The sequence below is a fragment of the Lepidochelys olivacea genome (assembly GCF_965140295.1).
Source record: "Lepidochelys olivacea isolate rLepOli2 genome assembly, chromosome: 1".
Classification (NCBI taxonomy): domain Eukaryota; kingdom Metazoa; phylum Chordata; order Testudines; family Cheloniidae; genus Lepidochelys; species Lepidochelys olivacea.
Window position 1 is genome coordinate 160128692 of NC_140411.1, and position 21267 is coordinate 160149958.

General features: G+C 43.4%; 1 protein-coding gene across 1 annotated transcript in view; it reads right to left on the reverse strand.

Annotated features, from left to right (window-relative positions):
- ABCG1 (ATP binding cassette subfamily G member 1) overlaps positions 1–21267 on the reverse strand; it is an 82444-nt gene continuing 61177 nt past the window's right edge. Inside the window, exons 3-15 of the mRNA XM_084613335.1 lie at positions 19815–19932; positions 18549–18681; positions 16467–16517; positions 11281–11426; positions 10030–10153; positions 8292–8406; positions 7235–7383; positions 6963–7064; positions 5348–5516; positions 4537–4637; positions 3832–3990; positions 2934–3052; positions 1–1019 (exon numbers count right to left, since the gene is read on the reverse strand). Of these exons, the coding sequence (XP_084469461.1) occupies positions 791–1019; positions 2934–3052; positions 3832–3990; positions 4537–4637; positions 5348–5516; positions 6963–7064; positions 7235–7383; positions 8292–8406; positions 10030–10153; positions 11281–11426; positions 16467–16517; positions 18549–18681; positions 19815–19932 (1715 nt within the window). The 3' untranslated portion in view covers positions 1–790. The remainder of the gene's footprint in view (positions 1020–2933; positions 3053–3831; positions 3991–4536; positions 4638–5347; positions 5517–6962; positions 7065–7234; positions 7384–8291; positions 8407–10029; positions 10154–11280; positions 11427–16466; positions 16518–18548; positions 18682–19814; positions 19933–21267) is intronic.

A 21267-nucleotide genomic window follows, 5' to 3' on the forward strand; every position in this document is an offset into this window, starting at 1 on the left:
TCCTGACTATCTGTGCTCTATATTTTTTTCCATAGGGAATCACAGGTTTACAGTTCTAACTCTGATTTTGTCTTTTTTCCTTACTATTACAATTTCTGAGTCTCAGACCATCTTGTCAAGTAAAGCACCAGAATTCTAAATTTAGATACACACACAAAAGTGACATGTATCACTGATTTTCTTCTTCTTTTTTTACATATTATCCATCCCTATTGAAAAGATACATCTTTTCTTGAGAATCAATAAGCTTACAGACTTTGGGTTTGGATGGATAATTCTTGTGGAAGAGAACTGCAAAGTGATACATAAAAAAATTTCAGAGATGACACTCTGAATTTAAAATGAAGTGATAATGCTACTTTCTTTGCATTCCCGCACTTGGTACTTGACTGAATGTTGATCAATAGTCACCAGCCACGTAAAGATGTCATTTTACAACTCTGGCTATCAGGATAAACATCATCTTATCACAGAGATGGTTTTCAAAAAGCAAAGTTCCTGGAACCAGTTTTTACATCGTTTCACAGTTGAAATTCTACATGGCAAAATTCCCTTCTATTTCTTCTTCCCAGTTAAAGCTAGAAGTGTAATGAAAATGTGACCCAATCCAAATGGACTGATTAGCTTAACACTACACATCCACTAACCCAATACGGTTCTCTATGGGCTGGATCATAACAGCGTCTGTAACTGGGCACTGGACACCAGCCTGCCACAATGAGACAACAACAAGTGCCCTCTACTGCATGTCTAGGGTTCTTCCTATTGGATAGTTTTGTTTGTTTTTCCTTTACCTCTCTGCTTGGATTTTGTATCTGAGAACAAAATAGGCAATGAGACGCAGAGAGAAGAAAAAAATTCCAAGCACAATGAAGTCCAGGTAAAGTTTGGCATTTTCTACATCCAGTTCTCTCAGGATGGCCGCTGATTTTTGGAAGTGGCAAGTATCATCTTTGTCGCAGTGAAGATCTTCTCGATCCAATCCATAGATGGAGAGAATAACACCTTCAAACCCATACCTAGAAAGGAAAGGATGGATTACAAGATAAAATTCTAACCAGGGCAAGCATTGTTCATTTTTTCAGCTGTACCGTATATACTCATTCATTAGCCCGTTCGTTTATAAGCCGACCCCCCCAAGGTGGATAGGTAAAAATAGTAAAAACTGTATGACCCTTTCATAAGCCAACCCTATATTTCAGAGGTTGGCAAACTTTGGCTCCCAGTCTGCCAGGGTAGGCTGCTGGCAGGTCAGGATGTTTTGTTTACCTGGAGCGTCTGCAGGCATGGAGCCCCTCAGCTCCCTGTGGCAGCGGTTCGCTGTTCCCAGCCACTTTCCGCAGCTCCCATTGGCTGGGAACAGAGAACCATGGCCAAAGGGAACTGAGGGGCTCCATGCCTGCAGACACTCCAGGTAAACAAAACGACAATGTATTAGATATTCAATTCAATGATTTCGCAGAGTTTTAAATCATCAAATTTTGGTGTAGACCTGTTTATAAGCCGACCCCCGCTCTTTGATGTGTCACGTTTTTACCAAAAATATTCAGCTTATGAATGAGTATATACGGTACTCAAAATGGAAAACACTCATAATTACAGCTCAGATGGTAAACACTGAAGATTTAAATACTGCCCTCAGAGGCAGGAAGTTTTAGGCTAGATTCTTTCTTCGGTTGCATTCAAGCAAATCACACTTCAGTGGGTTTTGCATGGGTGCAATAGGATAGAATTTTGCCTTTAATAGAATATGCAAAAACAATACAGTCAACTTTCCTTAAAGGAGAACACTTTTTAAAAAAAATCAGAATAATCTCTTTTTATATTAAAAAAACATGCTAATGACTTTATTAAAATTGACATGGTTAATATAAATATTTTTAAAGAGAAAATATACTTAGTGCCTGGAGACAGTTGTATTGTGTGATGAGGAAGAAACTGGAATGTCTCATTTTAACTGTCCTCTGCATGCTTCTCGTGGCACACCCTCACCACGAAGGAAACTTCCCCCAGCTCCCCCGTCTAACCTGGATCTGGTCTCACTTAGGACCAGATGAGCTAGCATGGATCCCTCTGTGGGACTCTGATTTCCGTGGGACTTCACATGGGTTGGTCAGGGGCCTTAGGAACAAAACCATTTCTCCTCCATCCTGACATTGGATGCTAGCTACCATCCCAGTTTACACTGACTTCTGGCTTCTGATAAGTCTTTGGATATGAGGCATGAACTCGGTCTGGTGTATTTGCAAACAAGACCAGAGTTTGACTTGTGTTGTCTTTATAGTTCTACAACCTGGAAAGAAACTATTTTTCCCCACCTCAGACTGACTTTGCCATTATCTAGGACATATACAAAAGTTCTTTTAGTGGACATTTTCTAAGTCCCCTTAGCTCCCTCTGCGATGTCACCTTCCTGACCCTCTTCCTCTGGAGAAAACGCATTGCTCACCTACAGTAGTATCAGTATTGGTTAAACTGGACAAACAGGCTTTATCCAGGAGGTCTGTCTGAACCGTCAGTGAGATATGCCATGAGATACACAATAAAGTGCTAAATAGCCTCCAAAGTGAAGTGCTGGCAACCCCATTCAAGTCTTGCTATGGACACTTTTTGTCTTCACCTTTATATGTCAAAGCAACTAGTCCAAATTCTCTGCTGTGCACCCATTGAATTTAGTGAGATTGAACAAGGCATAAATCAGCACAGATATTGACCCATTACATATAATCCATGGTAAGATTTTTCTTATTTCATGTTGTTATACATACTTCGTACAGTAAAATAATTTGGTATTGTTCTTTTACATATTTCTTACTGGAAACATGGAAATACATCACATTAAATCCTGAAAGAATGTGCTGTAAATGTGGTAACCTTAGCATTAAAAGACAAAAAATTCCAGGTTAAGATACCACTGGCTTCCCACATGGTACCTGACATATGAGATGTAGGACATCCACTGGAGGTATGCGGGAATGGTATCAAAACTGACAAAGAATCCTGAGAAAAGGAGGACTGGGATGGCTGTAACTGGACCCACGAATGTTGCCACCTGGAAAAAGGAGGAAACAAAAGATGCCTTCTCAGACAGCCAAACAAACATCCAGGGGCTCGGGGTACTCCCTGCTTTTAATTTCTGCATTGCTGTGAGTCTTTAATTCAGCAAACACTCTCTAAGGCACAAATCCTCTGTCCTTGTGTCAAACTCAGATAAGCAGTTGAAGTTCACCCGGCCAGGCTATGGAATGGCATTGCAGTGTCGCCCCCTGCAGCTAGACCTTCTTCAGGGCAGCAGTCATGTCAACAGCTGCTTCACTCCCTCTATGTAGATGGTTTGGGTTATAGATCTGTTTAGTGGTGACTCTGCCTTGCCTCCTGCACTTTTCTGTCTGTACTTGGATGCCATCAGTGAGCACAGCTGCAGGTCCCCAGCACCCTAACTCCCTTTGCACTACAGAATCACATCAGTTCTGCAACTTATAGGACATAGTGCACTTGTGGGTGAGTGGGGTAGAACATCCATTTGAAAGAGATGGGTGATCTGGCAACACATTCAGTGCTGAGGTGCTTAAAGAGCTCATTCTTTTAAAATGCTGTAACAACATCATTGCTTTCTCGCTATTATTTATTAATTCTCAAGCAGCTGTAAAGATACCAAGAACAGGCTAGAGAACCCCTTCTTTGCTGTTTCTTTGCAGGTGGTTCAGAGTCAGATGAGAAGTGCAAAGGAGGTCAGAGAACTTACAGCAGCAGCCGTGGCAAGAAGGCATAAGTAGCCATTGCCAGGGGAAGCAAGGTTCTGGTGAGTTCATAAAATACAAATGCCAGTACCTGAAGTGATGTGGAGGCTGCACCTATCAAAAGACCTAATGACTGAGCCACTAGCGATGTCATTGTTCCCAGGGCTGCGAACAGGACAAATCGGAGCGCATCTGATGGCTGTGAAGTCATCCAATACACGATGCTGCAATACGCCACAGGAAACATAATCTGCAGAAAGATACATCTGCAGTTACTACATTATAGAGTCAAGCCAAAAGCCATACAGAATGTTTCAGTGTTGCTGAAAGCAATATCAACACCTAGAAAGCATTGTATCCCACTTAACCCATCTCTCTCATCCCTCAATGCTGTACTCAAAGTGATGATGCTCAGAGGACAGTTAGCACCTCCACCACATCCTATGAAATCTATCGTGTCCTGCATGCTACTTTAGACTAAAAAACCTGCTTCCACTTGTTACCGGCCCTTTGCAGCCACTAAGCACAAAAGCAAATGAAAAGTCCCTATCTTTGTTTAGTTTATTTATTCAGGAAAGCTCAGGTTAGACACAGGATCTTGATTTCAATAAGGTCCTGCCATTTATTCCCAATGGGGTGTTTGGTTTAAGTCAAGAAGCTCACACACTAATACACAGGCAGTTTTCCACCACTCTGGTATGTATATGAGATTAAAACACCGATGAAATGCTGGTATCTACTTCATTTGCAAGCGGATACAAGAAGAATGCTCTGTGGTTTATTCAAAAGTATATACCTGAAAAGGAACATCAGCCATGGTTTTAGCTAGATAGTAGGCCTTCAGACTATACCAGTAGTTCAGATGCTCTCTGAGAAATACACCCATCTCAAGAGGAACTAGATAGAATAAAAATTAATAAGATGGTTACTTACACCGTTAGAGTGTGACATGCTTGTGCATAATAACACCCTACCCGTTTGTAATTCTGAGATGCTGCAATACTACAGCGTGCCAGGAACTCCAAAACAATTGTCAGACCAGCAACACACACTGACTCATGTCTCTTGAGGCTCAAGAGGTCAGCCTGGAGAGCCTCTCCTTGTGCACATATCTGCCAGGCTGCTCAGATGACACGGTTCTCCCTTAAAGTGGCTTTGTAAACAAAAACTATGTGGTTAAAAGTTGAAAGCCACAAGTCTTCTCTCCTGTCATAGAGGGATTCTAAGATGACAGCCTAAAATGTAAGACTGCAAGTCCCTCACATGTTAATGGTGACAGCCCTATAGTTAAAGAGTCACAAGTTAAAAAGCTTAAAGATGTCATCCTAGTACCTATCCATATACATTGTTTACATATGACACAGGGTCACATCACTGGCATCTTCTGAACATGGCAAATTTCAGACCAGAGCTGGAAATTTTTCTCTGTCCAGTGCAATTAGTCCTTGAGTTGAATGAGTGCAAAATTTACTCAAACACTTTAATTAAAAATTAAGCTAAAATTCATATGTGGTTTCACATGAAATAGGTATACTCCAGCACTGCTTACTTCATTCCAGCTAAAATAACTTATTTACAGAAAATATAGTAACATGGTCAGTACTCACATGTAAGGACAGTTGGCATGAGAGCAGCAAACATAAGGAACAACATGGAAAAAAAGAGGAAGCCAGAGTTGCTTAAGACCTTCTTAGCTTCATTTCCAATCCCTAAATATAGCAAGCCTATGAGAAGTCCAATTCCAATGTGTGATGTGATCCGCAAATGTGTCAGGACCTAGGAGCAAGGAAAAGTAGTATCTCTGATCACCATGTTTGGATCTAACAGCTGCCACACTGAATGTAAAATCAACTAACCGCCTGCAAAAATCTTAAATATATCCTAAAATGAACTACTTTCAAATGGGCATTTCCTACTAGCAAATTGGGCTTCAGATGGACAAAGCTACATTAATGGGATTTCTAGATGTACCCCTGCCAATCAGATACAAGGACCAATGGAAAACAGAATTTTGCTCTCCAGGCAAAGGCTGTAACTGAGGATGTGCCAGAATAGTGTCTGACAATCTCAGTGTAGCCACTGGCATACTTCCTTTAGAGAAGCAGACTTTTTCCTCTGCCTAAAAAGTAGCTGAATCATAATAGAAAGGGCCCTGAAAGAGTCAGACAAGATATTTTGAGCTTATACTGACAAAACCAAATTAATCTGATATTGATTAGCTCTTGGTATTCTCTCAATCATTCAGTATGACTACGAATAGATATGGCACAAGGTACAGAGGCCAGAAGAAAATCTAGAATAGTTGCATCTTTATGATTAGGCAAAAAGAAACTTCCTAAAGTAATAGCTATTAAGTGCCCAATTTGAGCACCCCACTGGAAGAGATGAGGAAACTATTGTACAATGAGAGGATGGTCTTTTGAAGGTCTTATCTGTGGGGTAGCCTCTGTAGGCAACTAGTAAAACTCATAATTTTCTAAGAGGATAATGCCTAGATGGTAAATCTGGAAAATCTGAAACTGGATATTCCTTTTTGGATGCTATTATTCCTTGACATTAAGATTACAGTGTCTTAACTAAACATTTTAATTTACCTTAATTAACTATTGGGAGCTTTGACCAACGGGGGCAATGGTCCCGTGCTGGCACATGAGGAAGTGCAGGGTGGTGAAGCTCCTAATCCAGCATAGCCGTTCAGAGCCACAAAAGGAACTCTAGCTGAGTGACCTGAGAATTCCTCCCAAGCTTCCTGCTGCTGTGCAGCCTCCATACACCCAAACATATACACAATGCACACTGTGACTTCACCTCATTAACTGGCCCGTTATATTTGAAAAGAACACATTTATCCCACTCCTCCCCTTATGACTCTGTAATTAATAACAGCCTGATTCTCCACTGCCTTGCAGTTGGCAGAATCATTTACACCAATGCACCTTTGCACTCCCTTTGCACTGGTGTAATGACTGCACAGGGTGTAGCGTAGCAGAGAATCAGGCCCTGGATGGGATTTTTTCAGACGTTTCTCCTATCGGAATACCAATGAAAACTGCATGATTCCCCACTCTCGTACTATTATTACTGAGACTCAAAACACAACCACCATGTTTCAAAGTTCTGTGCCAATCTGCACGCACATAAGGTGGATGCTGAAGTTAAGCCCACATCACAAACACACGAAAAGTGCCTTGGGCTACAAAAATATGTTAAAAGCAGCCTTACCGAATCCCTCATGATGGTGAGAAAAGTTCTTTTAAAGAGGATGCAGAACTGGGTGAGGCAGCTGGCTGAGAAGCTGTGACAGCCTTCTGTGGATGAAGAGTCCTGAGGCGACAGACAACACAACAAACTAAGCTCCGTGCACAATCTTATTTACTTTTCACTAACAAGCCCCAACTTCATGCAGCAGAACATGCAAAACTCTCCGCTACTTCCTTAATATTTAGATTATTTCTCTCAACCTCCCTCCCCTTCAGTGCTCTGCATGGATTTACCTCTTCAGAGGGTCGATGCCATAAGAAGGGGTTCAGTTCATGCTCGCCACCAGCATCTCTCTTGTAGTCTGTGTCGCACTTCCCTTCCCGTGCTGCTCTGACCAGCCGACTGTTCTGGTCCCCGTATTCACCAGATGCAACCTCCATCACTACACAGAGCATTCAGAAGAGATGTACTCATTCTACACCAAGCATTAGTCACAGGCTTGGCTACTGGGGCCTAATCCTGCAACACTGAAGTCAATGAGAGCTTTTGCCGCTGATTTCAATGGGAGCAGAAGCAGGCCTTAAATGCACAATATTTGTATGTAAAAAGCCCACATTTTTCTGCTGCTAATACTTGTTAAATACAACATTTTAAAGGAAATATAGTGAATGTATGGCTGCCTTAGTACTCATTATATGGATTTCAGACCTGTTTCTTTTGGTCCCTACTGTTACTGTGAATCACTCAGCTATGACTGTAGAATGATGTAGTATTGTTTTCATAAGGGCTGTGGTGTTTCGTTAGAAAACCACGGTAGTTTATAGGTGTGACCCACATTCTGCCTTTCATTTCCTACTACTCCATAGTTTGCATTTCAATCAGAAAAAGTCACTAATTAGTCCCACCACTAGATGGCATTAAAATGACAGAACGAGGAGAAATGGTCTCAAGTTGCAGTGGGGGAGGTTTAGATTGGATATTAGGAAAAACTTTTTCACTAAGAGGGTGGTGAAACACTGGAATGCGTTACCTAGGGAGGTGGTAGAATCTCCTTCCTTAGAGGTTTTTAAGGTCAGGCTTGACAAAGCCCTGGCTGGGATGATTTAACTGGGAATTGGTCCTGCTTTGAGCAGGGGGTTGGACTAGATGACCTTCTGGGGTCCCTTCCAACCCTGATATTCTATGATTCTATGATTCTATGATTTACAAAGAAGAGGGGACTCATTTCACACTGACTCAGTAAAAATATAGAAACAAAAACCAATAAAAGCCTCCCTATTTCTATTTCATTCAGAAGAGCTAATCAAAAGCAAAATAAGCAAACTGGAAAAGTTATTCAATTTTCCTTACCAAAATCTGCTGGATTGTGGTAGGTTGGACAGTTTAAACCGAAATCTCTCAAATAAGGGACAAGGTTTAACACTTTCCCACGGTAAATACATTGTCCTTGACTTAAAACACAGAGCTGAAAAATAAAAGATATAGAAAGTGAGAAAACATCAGAACCTTTGAATGTGTGTCTACCTGCTTTCTGACAGCAACTGGAGTAGTCAGTTACTAGCTGTTTGATTTGGAAGGAAATAGCAATGGATTGAAAAGATTTGTCAACACTGAATGTGGAATTACAATTAATGGAAAATCTGCAGAATATTAAAGATGTTCAAGATGTGAACTCTGCAAAATTACCCCTTCAGGGCTTGTAGTGTACTAATACAGAAACATCATGATTCATCCCTTAGACCAGAAGTGGGCAAACTACGGCCCGCGGGCCACATCCAGCCCACAGGACCATCCTGCCCAGCCCCTGAGCTCCTGGCTGGGGAGGCTCACCGCCAGCCCCTTCCCTGCTGTTCTCCCTTCCCCGCAGCCTCCGCTCACTATGCCGTCAGCGCTCTGGCCCGCCGCTCCTGTGGCTGGCTCCGGCATGGTAAGGGGACGGGGAGCCCCGAGGGGCAGACAGGGAGCAGATGTTCTGGGGGGATGGAGGGCGCCAGTCAGGGAACGGGGAGGGGCTGGATAGGGCATGGGAGTCCCAGGGGGCCTGTCAGGGGGTGGGGGTGTGGATAGGGTCAGGGTAGTCAGGGAACAAGGAGCAGGGGGGTTGGATGGGTCAGGGATTCTGAGGGGGGTAGTCAGGGGGCAGGGGCAAATAGGGGGTGGGGGCCAGGCACAGCCTTCCCTACCCGGCCCTCCATATAATTTTGCAACCCCGATGTGGCCCTCGGGCCAAAAAAAGTTTGCCCACCCTGGTCTTAGACACAGGTTGGAAACCAGGCTGGAAATGGCATGACTGTGCCATCTTATTTCCATAAATTATTTGTGTTTTTGGTATGAAGATGGGGCTGGTGAATTCAGGGGGCAATGGGAGAACAGGAGGAGGAGAAGGAAGAGCAGTAAGAAATAGCTTGATTAGTCTTGCTTTTAGCCTATTGACTTCATTTAAACTTATTGAAAGAGTAGTAATCTTCAAGAGCTTGTTCACCTACTGTAGAGTGGGTTTTCTCTAAGCTCTCACAACTCTCACTTAAATGGCATAAAACGTTTAAAGTAAACTTAAATCTAATCTAAACAGGAACAGACCATATCCTGCCATCAGCGTGAACAAAGATTTCTGACAGACTTTATTTTTCCGTTTTATTCTTTTCACATGAATGCAAAAAAGCAATCTGTTCTCAGTTATTCAGGGTCAAACAGGAGTAATTCCATCAAAAATCAATGGAATTTTCTGAATTTACACCAGAGTAGCCAGGATGAGAATTTGGTCCAGCAACATTACAGACCTTAACAGTAACGCACTCATACTAATTCTTATTTACTATAACACACACCCAAAATTAAAAAGTGTGATAATCACGACTTCTAAAATTTACCAGTCAGATTCTTTAAAAATCAAATAAATAATAAATATAACGTAATATAAAAATAGGAACATGAAGGAAAAAAGTGAAAACCATTTTGTTCAAACCTACGACTCCAGTGATACTGATTCAGGACATGATCTGTGATTTTGCATTATCTCCAGCCTACACCAATTATAGATACAACATATTCAAACAAATATGTAAAGAGAAGAATTTCTGAAGGGTACCTGATCAAATAACTCAAACAGTTTGGCACTTGGTTGATGAATAGTGCAGATGATGGACCTGCCACCCTGGGCTAATGCCTTCATGAGAGAGACAACCTGAAAGCAAGATGCACTGTCCAAGCCACTGAAAATAAAGGCACAAAGGTGTTTATTAGATCTGTGGTTCCATATGCAACTGTTCAAAATAATACATGTCCTATGATGTTTCTGTTTCTCATTATTATCTTTTTACAACATGCATCTTTATCATCTAACAAGAACCCAGAGATGCTGTGTGGTATAGTATTTCTCTTCCCTCCCCCTCCCTCCCCCCAGCCTTTTCCTTTATCAGGCATTCATCATACTTAATTAAAATGGGAGCTATTCTCAGAGCTACCTAATGCAATTTTCAAATTCTGTGATTGTGGGTTCTGACTAATGACGCTCCCAAGTCGAACAAACTAAATTCTACTCTCAGATACACACCTGTGGCCTGACTGTCTTCAGGGCTGTCATGAGTGTCTACCTGAGGGCAGAATTTGATCCTAAATATATTATATTTAAAAAATTCAATAATCAAAAATGTTTAAGCTAATTGGAAATCTTCACTTAAAGGGAAACTACACATTATAATCTGAAGAATTTTTTCTGCCTCTCTTCTGCGGGATCCTCTAGGATTTTTCTCAATCTCCCCCTTCTATATTGTTTCCCTAACAACCACCTTTAACAGCCTCATGTCATGTCAGGTTACAAGAGTTAGCCAGTGCACTAACTGGTGACCCTATTAAAATTATTTCTTGGGGGTTGAATTGCTCTATAGCTGTACGCAGGTGTAACTCAGTTGCTTTCTACAGTATTATGTCAGAATAAACTGGAGTAACACAGATGCAAATCAGGCCCTTTAAAAACAGTATTAAAAAATTACAGCTTTTACTGATGCTGATACAAATATTTTAAGTAAAACATACCAGAAGCATTTTCTAGCAATGAAAGGTGAGTGTAGCAAACGAGAAGCTACATAGCCTGATGCAGCATATAATCTGCTGTCTACGTTTCAAAGGAAAGTCTTGATTTTCTTCTGTTTCAGCTAAGATGCTAACAAGGGCTAGTACGTTCTGTGGTAGTTCTCTAGCACATGCTGGGGGGGGACTCACAAAGGTAGGTAGGCATCTAAGTCCCATTTATATCAATGGGCATTAGGTGCCTAAATACTTCTGTGAATCCCACCCATTGTAGCAGCGGTACACTTTCTAACATTTGGCCTTGATTTACCTGGTAGGTTCATCAAAAAACATAACTGGCGGGTTGTTCACCAGCTCCAAAGCAATGGCAAGACGCTTCCTCTGGCCCCCAGAAAGACTTCCAGTTCTTGTATTGGCACATGTCAGCAAACCCAGAGCTGTCAAGATCTCCTTTACCTGGGGACAGAATCAAAGCAACAACACAGGTCATTTAGATTGTTACCACAAAAAACCCCAAAACATCTCTTACTATTATCACTGGTTTTTCTATAAAGGATGAAAACAAACCAGTTGAACACCCTCATGATTTATGCAGATTCTCTGGGATACTTACTCAGAGGATGTACAGAACACTCCAGAAAGGAACATATGCCAGTATCTGTTAAAGCCTCATGCTCTATTGTGTTTCTAAGGTTTCAAATAGCTTTTGTCGTCCCTACTGTGTGCACAATTAGGTCAGAAACAAAGGCAAAGAAAATGTATTACAATCTCCGAATGCTTCAGGAAGGGTGTAAAGTGACCACCACACGGGTCAGAAAGGGTTTTCCCATCTCTCATCTATGAGCAGCACAGCCGCAGCTAATTCTGCAGGAAGGGGCAGAGTGGGAGGAAACCTCTGAGAGTCTCAAGCAGAGTTCCTCTCAAGTCGTTGAGTCAATAGGCCACGGAGCATCCACAAACCCTGACAGATCCCCCAGGGATGTGTGTGAAATTTGGCGGAACATCCCTGAGAGGCCCTGTGCACCTGACCTCACCCCATGCATCCAGGTAGTGTGGTTCAGAGCAATCTACCAAGGACTCCTTGTTGTCACAGCTGCCCTGATACACCACAGAAAAAGGAATATAGCTCCAGTCTGCACTCCCTTTCCAGCTATACCACCAGTCAATATGGGACTGTCCACTTCCCATCCTCAAAAAGAAAAGGAGTACTTGTGGCATCTTAGAGACTAACAAATTTATTTGAGCATAAGCTTTTGTGAGCTACAGCTCACTTCATCGGATGCATTCAGTGGAAAATACAGTGGGGAGATTTTATATACACAGAGAACATGAAACAATGGGTGTTACCATACAGACTGTAACAAGAGTGATCAGGAAAGGTGAGCTATTACCAGCAGGAGAGCAGGGGGGGACCTTTTGTAGCGATAATCAAGGTGGGCCATTTCCAGCAATTGACAAGAACATGTGAGGAACAGTAGGGGGGGAAATAAACAATGGGAAATAGTTTTAATGTGTGTAATGGCACATCCACTCCCAGTCTTTATTCAAGCCTAAGTTAATTGTATCCAGCTTGCAAATTAATTCCAATTCAGCAGTCTCTCATTGGAGTCTGTTTCTGAAGTTTTTTTGTTGAAGAATTGCCACTTTTAGGAGTTTGTGTGTGTGTTTTTTGGAGGGGGGTGAGGGGGTGAGAGAACCTGGATTTGTGCAGGAAATGGCCCAACTTGATTATCATGCACATTGTGTAGAGAGTTGTCATTTTGGATGGGCTATTACCAGCAGGAGAGTGAATTTGTGTGTGGGGGGGTGGAGGGTGAGAAAACCTGGATTTGTGCTGGAAATGGCCCAACTTGATGATCACTTTAGATAAGCTATTACCAGCAGGACAGTGGGGTGGGAGGAGGTATTGTTTCATGTTCTCTGTGTGTATATAAAGTCTGCTGCAGTTTCCATGGTATGCATCCGATGAAGTGAGCTGTAGCTCACGAAAGCTCATGCTCAAATGAATTGGTTAGTCTCTAAGGTGCCACAAGTACTCCTTTTCTTTTTACTCTGAAACCAAAGAGACTGAAGCGTTCTCCGACGGGTTTTTGAATGTTATAATTCTTGACATCTGATTTGTGTCCATTTATTCTTTTATGCAGAGACCGTCCAGTTTGGCCAAGGTACATGGCAGAAGGGCACATCCTCACTCACTTAGCCCTGACCCGCTTTCCTTGTATGGATTTCTGTACCATAAAGCAACCTCAGTGGGCCCTGGTCAAGTAGACTGTGCCCCGCAGGTGGCTGATCCCCCACCTCCTTTGCCATTTCCATGCAGATGAAGTGAGATGTGTAAATGGTGCCTGGATCTGGGGAGCACAAGATGGCCCCTCAGCATTTATACTAGGTTAACAGAAATTAAAATCTGGCACTTCTTCCAGTAAAGAAAAAGTGACAGTACCCAGAAAAATCACGGACACCCTAAATCTTGAACCCCCACCAAAAGAAAATGCAGCAAGCAATCTGTTTGGGATAGAGTTGTGTTGTATTTAAGTAGTACTAGTAGTATGTTAAGGCTGGGTCGTGGGTGGCCTGTGGGCACAGAATGAGCTGCTGGCATTGGAGCCGAAGGTCAAAGGGCAAGGGCAGGTAAAAACCGCAAAGTCAGAGTCCATTACCAAATTGGGAGCGTGAGGCGAGAATTGGGTCAGGCTAGGCCAGGGTCTTTCACAGAGTCTGCAATGGCCTTAAGCCAGAGACAATAAATCAAGGCTGGGCTCAGGAGCTGAGCCTAAGTCAAGAGCAGGGAATCAAGGCAAGTTGCAGCGGGGGAGACCTAAGGCAGAAGCACATCAGAGGTCTGCATTGCTCAGACGACTCCCAGAAGTGGTTTCCTGGTTTATATGGGCAGTGCCAGCCAATCAAGGAAAGCTGTCAGTCATGCCTCTTAGAATGGGATTTCCTGCAGCGCTTAGCCTCTCAGTTCCTCTTAGCAGCAACCCTACATGGGCACCTGGTGCTGATGAGGAAGCAGCACCTGCCAGATACCATAGTTCTAGGCCTATGGGTTCTTACAAGCATCAATAATAAAACAGACCAGTTCCTTTAACAATCCCTGCAATCTTTACTCAGAAACAATTCCCATCGACTTCAACTAGAGTTTTGCTTGAGTAAGTGTAACACCGACAGACCCCAGTCGTTGGCGGGCGGGATTGAACCTGGGTCCACTGAAGCTTAGTGCATGAGCCTCTACTTCATGAGCTAAAAGCCACACAGCCCTTAGCTAAGGCTGTGGCAGACTCATTAATCTCTAAGTCGTGGTGGGCAAACCACGGCCCGCGGGCCGAATCTGTCCCGTCAGAGCTTTGGATCCGACGCGCGGGATTGCCACCCCCTTGGCGCCATGGGGCTAAGGCAGGCTCCCTGTCTGCCCTGGGCCCGCACCACTCCCGGAAGCGGCCGGAACCACGTCCCTGCGCCCCCTGGCACCGCCCCCCACAGCTCCCATTAGCCGGGAACAGGGAACCACGGCCAATGGGAGCTGCGGGGGAGGTACCCGCAGGCAAGGGCAGCGTGCAGAGCCCTCTGTCCCTCCTCCCCCAGGGGCTGCAGGGACATGGTGCCGTCCGCTTCTGGGAGTGGCGCAGGGCCAGGGCAGGCAGGGAGCCTGCCTTAGCCTCACTACGCACCGCTGCCACCCTGGAGCCGCTCAAGGTAAGTGGCGCCAGGCAAGAGCCCACACCCCGAACCCCTCCTGCACCCCGCACCCCAATTCCCTGCCGCACCCCAACCCCCTGCCCTGAGCCCCCTGCCACACCCTGTACCGCTCCTGCACTGAGCCCCCTGCCACACCCACTTATAACACCAACAGACCCCGGTCGTCGGCAGACAGGATCGAACCTGGGACCTTTGGAGCTAAAGGTATAAGCCTCTACTGCATAAGCTAAAAAGCCATATAGCCTTGGTTAAGGACTGTAGCAGACTCTTTAATCTCTAAGTGATATGGGTGCCACTAGTGGGGACAGAGCACCACACCCAGGAGGTGCGTGGGTTACATAAGCACTGCAGGATTTATCCCATAATGTCACTTATACAACATTCAATTACTAAAATAACAATAGTTTAGACTTCTATAGCTCCTTTTGAATGAAGACCTTTTATAAGGATGGTGAAGTATTACTGTCATCTTACAACTGGGATAACTGAGTCACAGACTTGCTCAAAGTAACACAGCAAGTCAGTAACAGAGCCAGGAATAGAACCCAGTTCTCTTGACATGTAGTCACTGCTTTAACTACAGGAACACATTATTATGCAAGTCCTATTAGCCCCAGCACTGCCCACAATCACACTAAAGGCTTCCTACATTAAGACACACAGGGACGTGTCTTTTGCTTGTTAGTGTCATTTTATGCTGGACAAAAACACAGCTTTCAGCATGCAAAAATAACCCCCCGCTAACAAAATATCGTATTTTAGTAAAAAAAACCTGACCTAATATTTCACTTCTCATGAATCTCTCAACAACCTGAACTGTCTCTGCTTTCACCAGTGCTGTGATTTCTTTATTTTTAGCCTCAGTTGCCATCCTCCCCGCCCCAATCACATTCTGTATTAAAACATCTACACAGCAATGAATTGGTCTTTTATCACATGCATGGGAATGCTCCTGTAACCTCACCCACACAGTGATGAGCACTTGAGCTGCAAGTCTGCCTAGGAACACAGGCCCACATTTTCAAAGGCCCTGGCTTGCCAGACAAAAAGGGTGCATTTTCCAATTCTGTTACTTCAACTGAGTTAGCTTAACAAGAAGTCACATTAAGATGCAGGCTAACATGTCAGAAGCCATATCAGCTGGCTGTATTTTAAACTTAGTCTCCCCACTAGACCACGGAGTGGCAAACTTAACAGTTTCAGATGTGTTAGCCTGCACCTTCATGGATCTTTTTAATTGTGTTAACTCAACTGAACTAACATGACTGAAAAGCACACCCTTTCTGCCTGGCAAGATGTACCCAAAAACTCATGCCCTTATGTGTACAGTACCTGACTTATGCTTGCAAATTTCTGTAGCAGTTGTAAGAGCTATTGACTATGTTTGTGCATTCCTAGGTGCACACACACAGCAACGGAATTGTACTCGTAGCCAGGCACTGGGGATTAGTATGGACATGTGCAAGAGTGTGTATGCCCTTAGGCAAGTAGGTCCAAAAATTTGAGCCACAAAGTGCAACTAAAAAAGCCCCACAAAAACTGCAATATATTTGAATAAATCTTTCATGTTTACCTAATCAACCTTCCCGTCAGCCATACTGAGTGCTACATTTGTAGGATTTTACTATCCCTCCCACACAGTAACAGCTGTCAACTTTGTTATGTTATTATTTACCCCATTCATGCACATTAATTGCAATTCAATTTTAGATACAAACTCAAGCTATATAAATTTCACGTTAACATCTTCACTATGCAGCCAAAGGAATACCTCAGTTTGAATAGCAATATACATACCATCTCCTTTCTGCCTTCATCCTTCTCTTGAAGTTTCAGATGAGCAGATACCTATTATATAAACACACAATATGATGCAAGTTAAATTGGAACTGGTCAGCAACATGATATCTTTGGAATATCCACTGTAAGTCTAAGCGCAGGTCTGCACTTAAAATGCTGCATTGGCGCAGATACACCAATGCAGCTGTGCTGCTGAAGCACTGACAGGAGAGCTTCTCCTATTGGTGTAGTTAATCCACCTCCTTGAGAGGCAGCAGCTATGTCGACAGGAGAAGCTCTCCTGCTAACACAGTGCTGTCTGCACCAGGGGTTAGGTCAGTCTAACTTCATTGCTCAGGGGTGTGGATTTTTCATACACATACCCCCGAGCAACGTAGTTATATCGATATAAGTCTGTAGTGTAGACCTGGCCTAAAACACACAATGCCAGAATTGCAACTGGACAATTTGTTCTAACATGAGGCAGAAATTAGAAATCAGAAGCTTAAGAAAAGCAGTAATAGCTATGATGTTCTAATCATGAGTATAGTGTAGGCATATGCATGCTTTCTTAAGGGGCCCTCAAGGCACCGACAAAAATAAGTGCTTAATAGAAATGCTCTATCATATCAAAAAGGATAGTCCAGTGGACAAGGAAGCACCGTGGGATGCAGGAAGTTCAATTCCTTGCTCTGCCACACACTTCCTGTGTGATGCTGGATAAGTCAGAGTCTCTCTGCTTTAACTCCCCATCTGTAAAGTGATGACAGCAATATTTCCCTACCTCACAGAAGTCTTAAAAAGCTAAATTCATTAGTGTTTGTAAAGTGCTCAGATACTACAGTGATGTAGAAAATAAGTAGAGAGATAAATAATGCTGTATAAGATGCCATCTGCTGTCCTAAGAGGTAACTACAAAATTCTGCTCTACCTTTATTAGAAGCAATTAAATGTTAACTAATTAATTTTTTGTCAGCACTTTGGGTGTTTAATTTAGACAAAATATATCATCTGGGCCCAACTTACCAAAAGAGGCTCTTTTTTTGCAGCTGTAATTTAGTTAGCCAGTTTGAAAAACATTACCCTATTGGTCTTTGACTTTGATTTCAACTAAATGAACTAGGAAAGCTTTCTGACAGAGACGATCCCTTCCAGAAATCAGTATTAGAAAAATTACAACTCTGGAAAGTAAACAGACAAGGCATACGCCAGACAAGCTGATCGTAACGGTCCCTTGTGGCTTCAGAGAATTGATGAAAGCCCTTTTCCCCTTACCAAATGATAACAGCCATGAACTACTGACATTACATATTGAAGGTTCGGCAGGTACAACAAAACTATTGGGCTGATTTTCTCATCAAACTGAGCAGCAGAAGGTTACAGACTGAACACTCAAGCTGGCTCTCAGTAAACAGGCACTATGTCAAGAGTGAAGAGGAAGAGTTTTTATCAATGTTAAGGCCTGGACTCCTTCACAAGGAACCCAGGTGAAGACAGAAGGAAAGAGACTGTATCTGAGGGCTCCTGGACCCAAGACAGGGACAAAAGAGTAGTGATAGCCAGGAGCCCTGGCATACAGCAGCATCATGCCAGCATAGAATCACCTGGTTAGGACATGGAAACCTGACAGGGAGATTTAACAGGTCACCTGCCAATGTTCCAAGGAAAGAGATTCACACAGGGGTCTCACAGACTCACTCAGTCTGGCAACACTGACCATGACCAGCATTTCAGGCTCCAATGGTTGGCAGCTACTGGAATACGGAACAAGTGACAGGATACTGGTAGGCACTGGGAGGATGCGTGGGTGAGAAGGTGTAGTTGCCCTTCTCTGGTACCAGCCTATTGTTGCCGTTATTATCCAGACACTAGCCTGTCATGGTATTTTATTTCCCTGAGGGTGAAATGAATGCAGGCTCACAAATTTTCTTCTGAACCCTAACAGTGATCTTAAAACAGCAGCGAAGCCTGGGAGACTCAAGTGAAGTCCAGTCTAACTCCCAGAACCACAGCCAGGAATAAAAATGCGTGCTCATGCATAGAGGGGGCCTCACTCTAGTCCCACACCCCAAACCAATCAGAACCAGATAGAAAGTTCACCATCATAGCTTCTTGGACAGTAAGATGAGGGAGCAGCATGTCATCTTGCATGATGTAACAGGACACTTTGCGAAAAGAGCGCAGGTCACGAGGCTGCCCGTTAATGAAGATTGCTCCTTTCATCCCAGTCTCTCTGAAATGAAACAAACAAGTGAGTTAGAGTGAGAGTTCCCTTTATAATCTTTACTACACATCTCAGAGAGTGGGCCTATTGGGCAATTTTAGCCTCTTTTTAAGTGATTTCTTAGGACCAAAACGACAGTGGAGGGAGGCGCACATGTCCTGTGTGTGCATCTGTGTGTGCGCGCGTGTATTGTTACATCAGAAATGTCACACCTTGGCAAAAAAATTAATTCAAACTTGTGCAAAAAAGTGTGCTGCCCATCTGAACGTTTGCAGAAATGCTGGGTCATTTCTTGAAAGGCTGTTTGTGAGGTGTCTCTGCCCCTCCTTTTTGTGATCTGGTAGCAGGAGCAGCAGAAAGCAACAGCTTATGGGGGGGAGGGGAGGGAAAACCACCCAGTTGTTTCACATATTGCAGTTTAATCAAGAATTATTCTTACATCCTGAAATTTTTGATGGAAACATATTTTCAAAGTGTTGATAAAACCTAATTTAAAATACTCCACAGATAAAATCTTGGGCCAAATTCGTCAGATGGCAGGCCAGCAGCCATTTCTCATTTTTGGAATTTTAATAACTATATCTTAGTCTTGCATTTTTGCATTTAAACAAATAACTCAGAAATGTCTGCTGTATAGAACACAGGAACATGACAATGGGGATAGTATAATTCAATATTTGTGAAGAACTTATTTTCTACAAATATTGGGTGAGAGGCTGTAGAGAGGTGGAGTGGCCTCCCTCTGAACTAAAGAGCAAGGGACCACTAGACTCCCCCCTAGTGGGCAGAGCTGAATCCACCCTGCCTCTGGCACCGGAAGTCCAGAAGTGGGGCAGGAAGTATAAAAGGAGAGCCCTGGAGTTCAACTGGGGCTGGACCACCCGAGGGAGCAGACATCTCTTTCAGGGAGCTGAGAGTTCTACAGGATCCCAGACTAGCCCCCAGGCGGAGCTGCCCCCTGCGGTCAGAGGAGACAGATGAGTAACTCAAGTAGCTGCCAGGACTGCTGCCAGACGAATGCCCCAAGAAGCTGTGGGAACAGCGTGGCCCCTCCCCACTCGAGAATGGGGAACCACTACAGAGTCCTTCTGATTTTCCAACAGAGGTCAGACTAAATTATCATGGTGGTCCTTTATACTGACCTGTACCCTGCCAGGATATTCATGAGAGTGGATTTCCCAGCCCCAGAAGGGCCCATAATTGCAACAAGTTCTCCACTGCTGAACTTCCCTGAAATTCCTTTCAAAAGGGTCTTGTAACCTGAAGGAAGAAAGAAAATATTACTAAATGGTGACACTTCACAGTTATTCACTGTATGTGAAATATGCTTCACCTATGCAGAGGTGACAAGGATGGCTGTTAGTGAGTGGAATGCAAGAGGCTGGGAGGAAGCTGGCAGTTATATCAGCATACCACAGCCACTACCACAACCTACAGAATGCACTGGAGGTTGCAGCCTTTTTCTACTACTTGAGCAGTGGTGATGAGCCTACACTGATCCACTTAAAAATGGCTCTATTTTTGATTCACTCCAAGAAAATAAGAATGGCTGTACTGGGTCAGACCAAAGGTCCATCTAGCCCAGTATCCTGTCTTCCGACAGTTGCCAATGCCAGGTGCCCCAGAGGGAATGAACAGAACAGGTAATCATCCAGTGATCATCCCCTGTCACCCATTCCCAACTTCTGCCGAATGGAGGCTAGGGACACCATCCCTGCTCATCCTGGCTAATAGCCATTTATGGACCTATCCTCCACGAACTTATCTAGTTATTTTTTGAATCCTGTTATTGTCTTGGACTTCACAACATCCTCTGGCAAAGAGTTCCACAGACTCACTGTGCGTTGTGTGAAAAAATACTTCCTTTTGTTTGTTTTAAACCTGCTGCCTATTAATTTCATTTGGTGACCCCTAGTTCTTATATTATGAGAAGGAATAAATAACACTTCCTTATTTACTTTTTCCACACCAGTCATGATTTTATAGACCTCAATCATATCCCCCCTTTGTTGTATCTTTTCCAAGCTGAAAAGTCCCAGTCTTATTAATCTCGCCTCATATGGCGGCCGTTCCGTGCCCCTAATCATTTTTGTTGCCCTTCTCTGAACTTTTTCCAATTCCATTATAACTATTTTGAGATGGGGCAACCACATCTGTACGCAGTATTCAAGATGTGGGCATACCATGGATTTATAGAGAGGCAATATGATATTTTCTGTCCTATTATCTATCCCTTTCTTAATGATTCCCAACATTCGGTTTGCTTTTTTGACTGCAGCTGCACCTTGAGTGGATGTTTTCAGAGAACTATCCACAATGACTCCAAGATCTCTTTCTTGAGTGGTAACAGTTAATTTAGACCCCATCATTTTATATGTATAGTTGGGATTATGTGTTCCAATGTGCATTACTTTGCATTTATCAACACTGAATTTCATCTACCATTTTGTTGCCCAGTCACCCAGTTTTGAGGGATGGCAGTTGCCTGGGACTTAACTATCTTGAGTAGTTTTGTATCATCTGCAAATTTTGCCACCTCACTGTTTACCCCTTTTTCCAGATCATTTATGAATATGTTGAATAGGACTGGGCCCA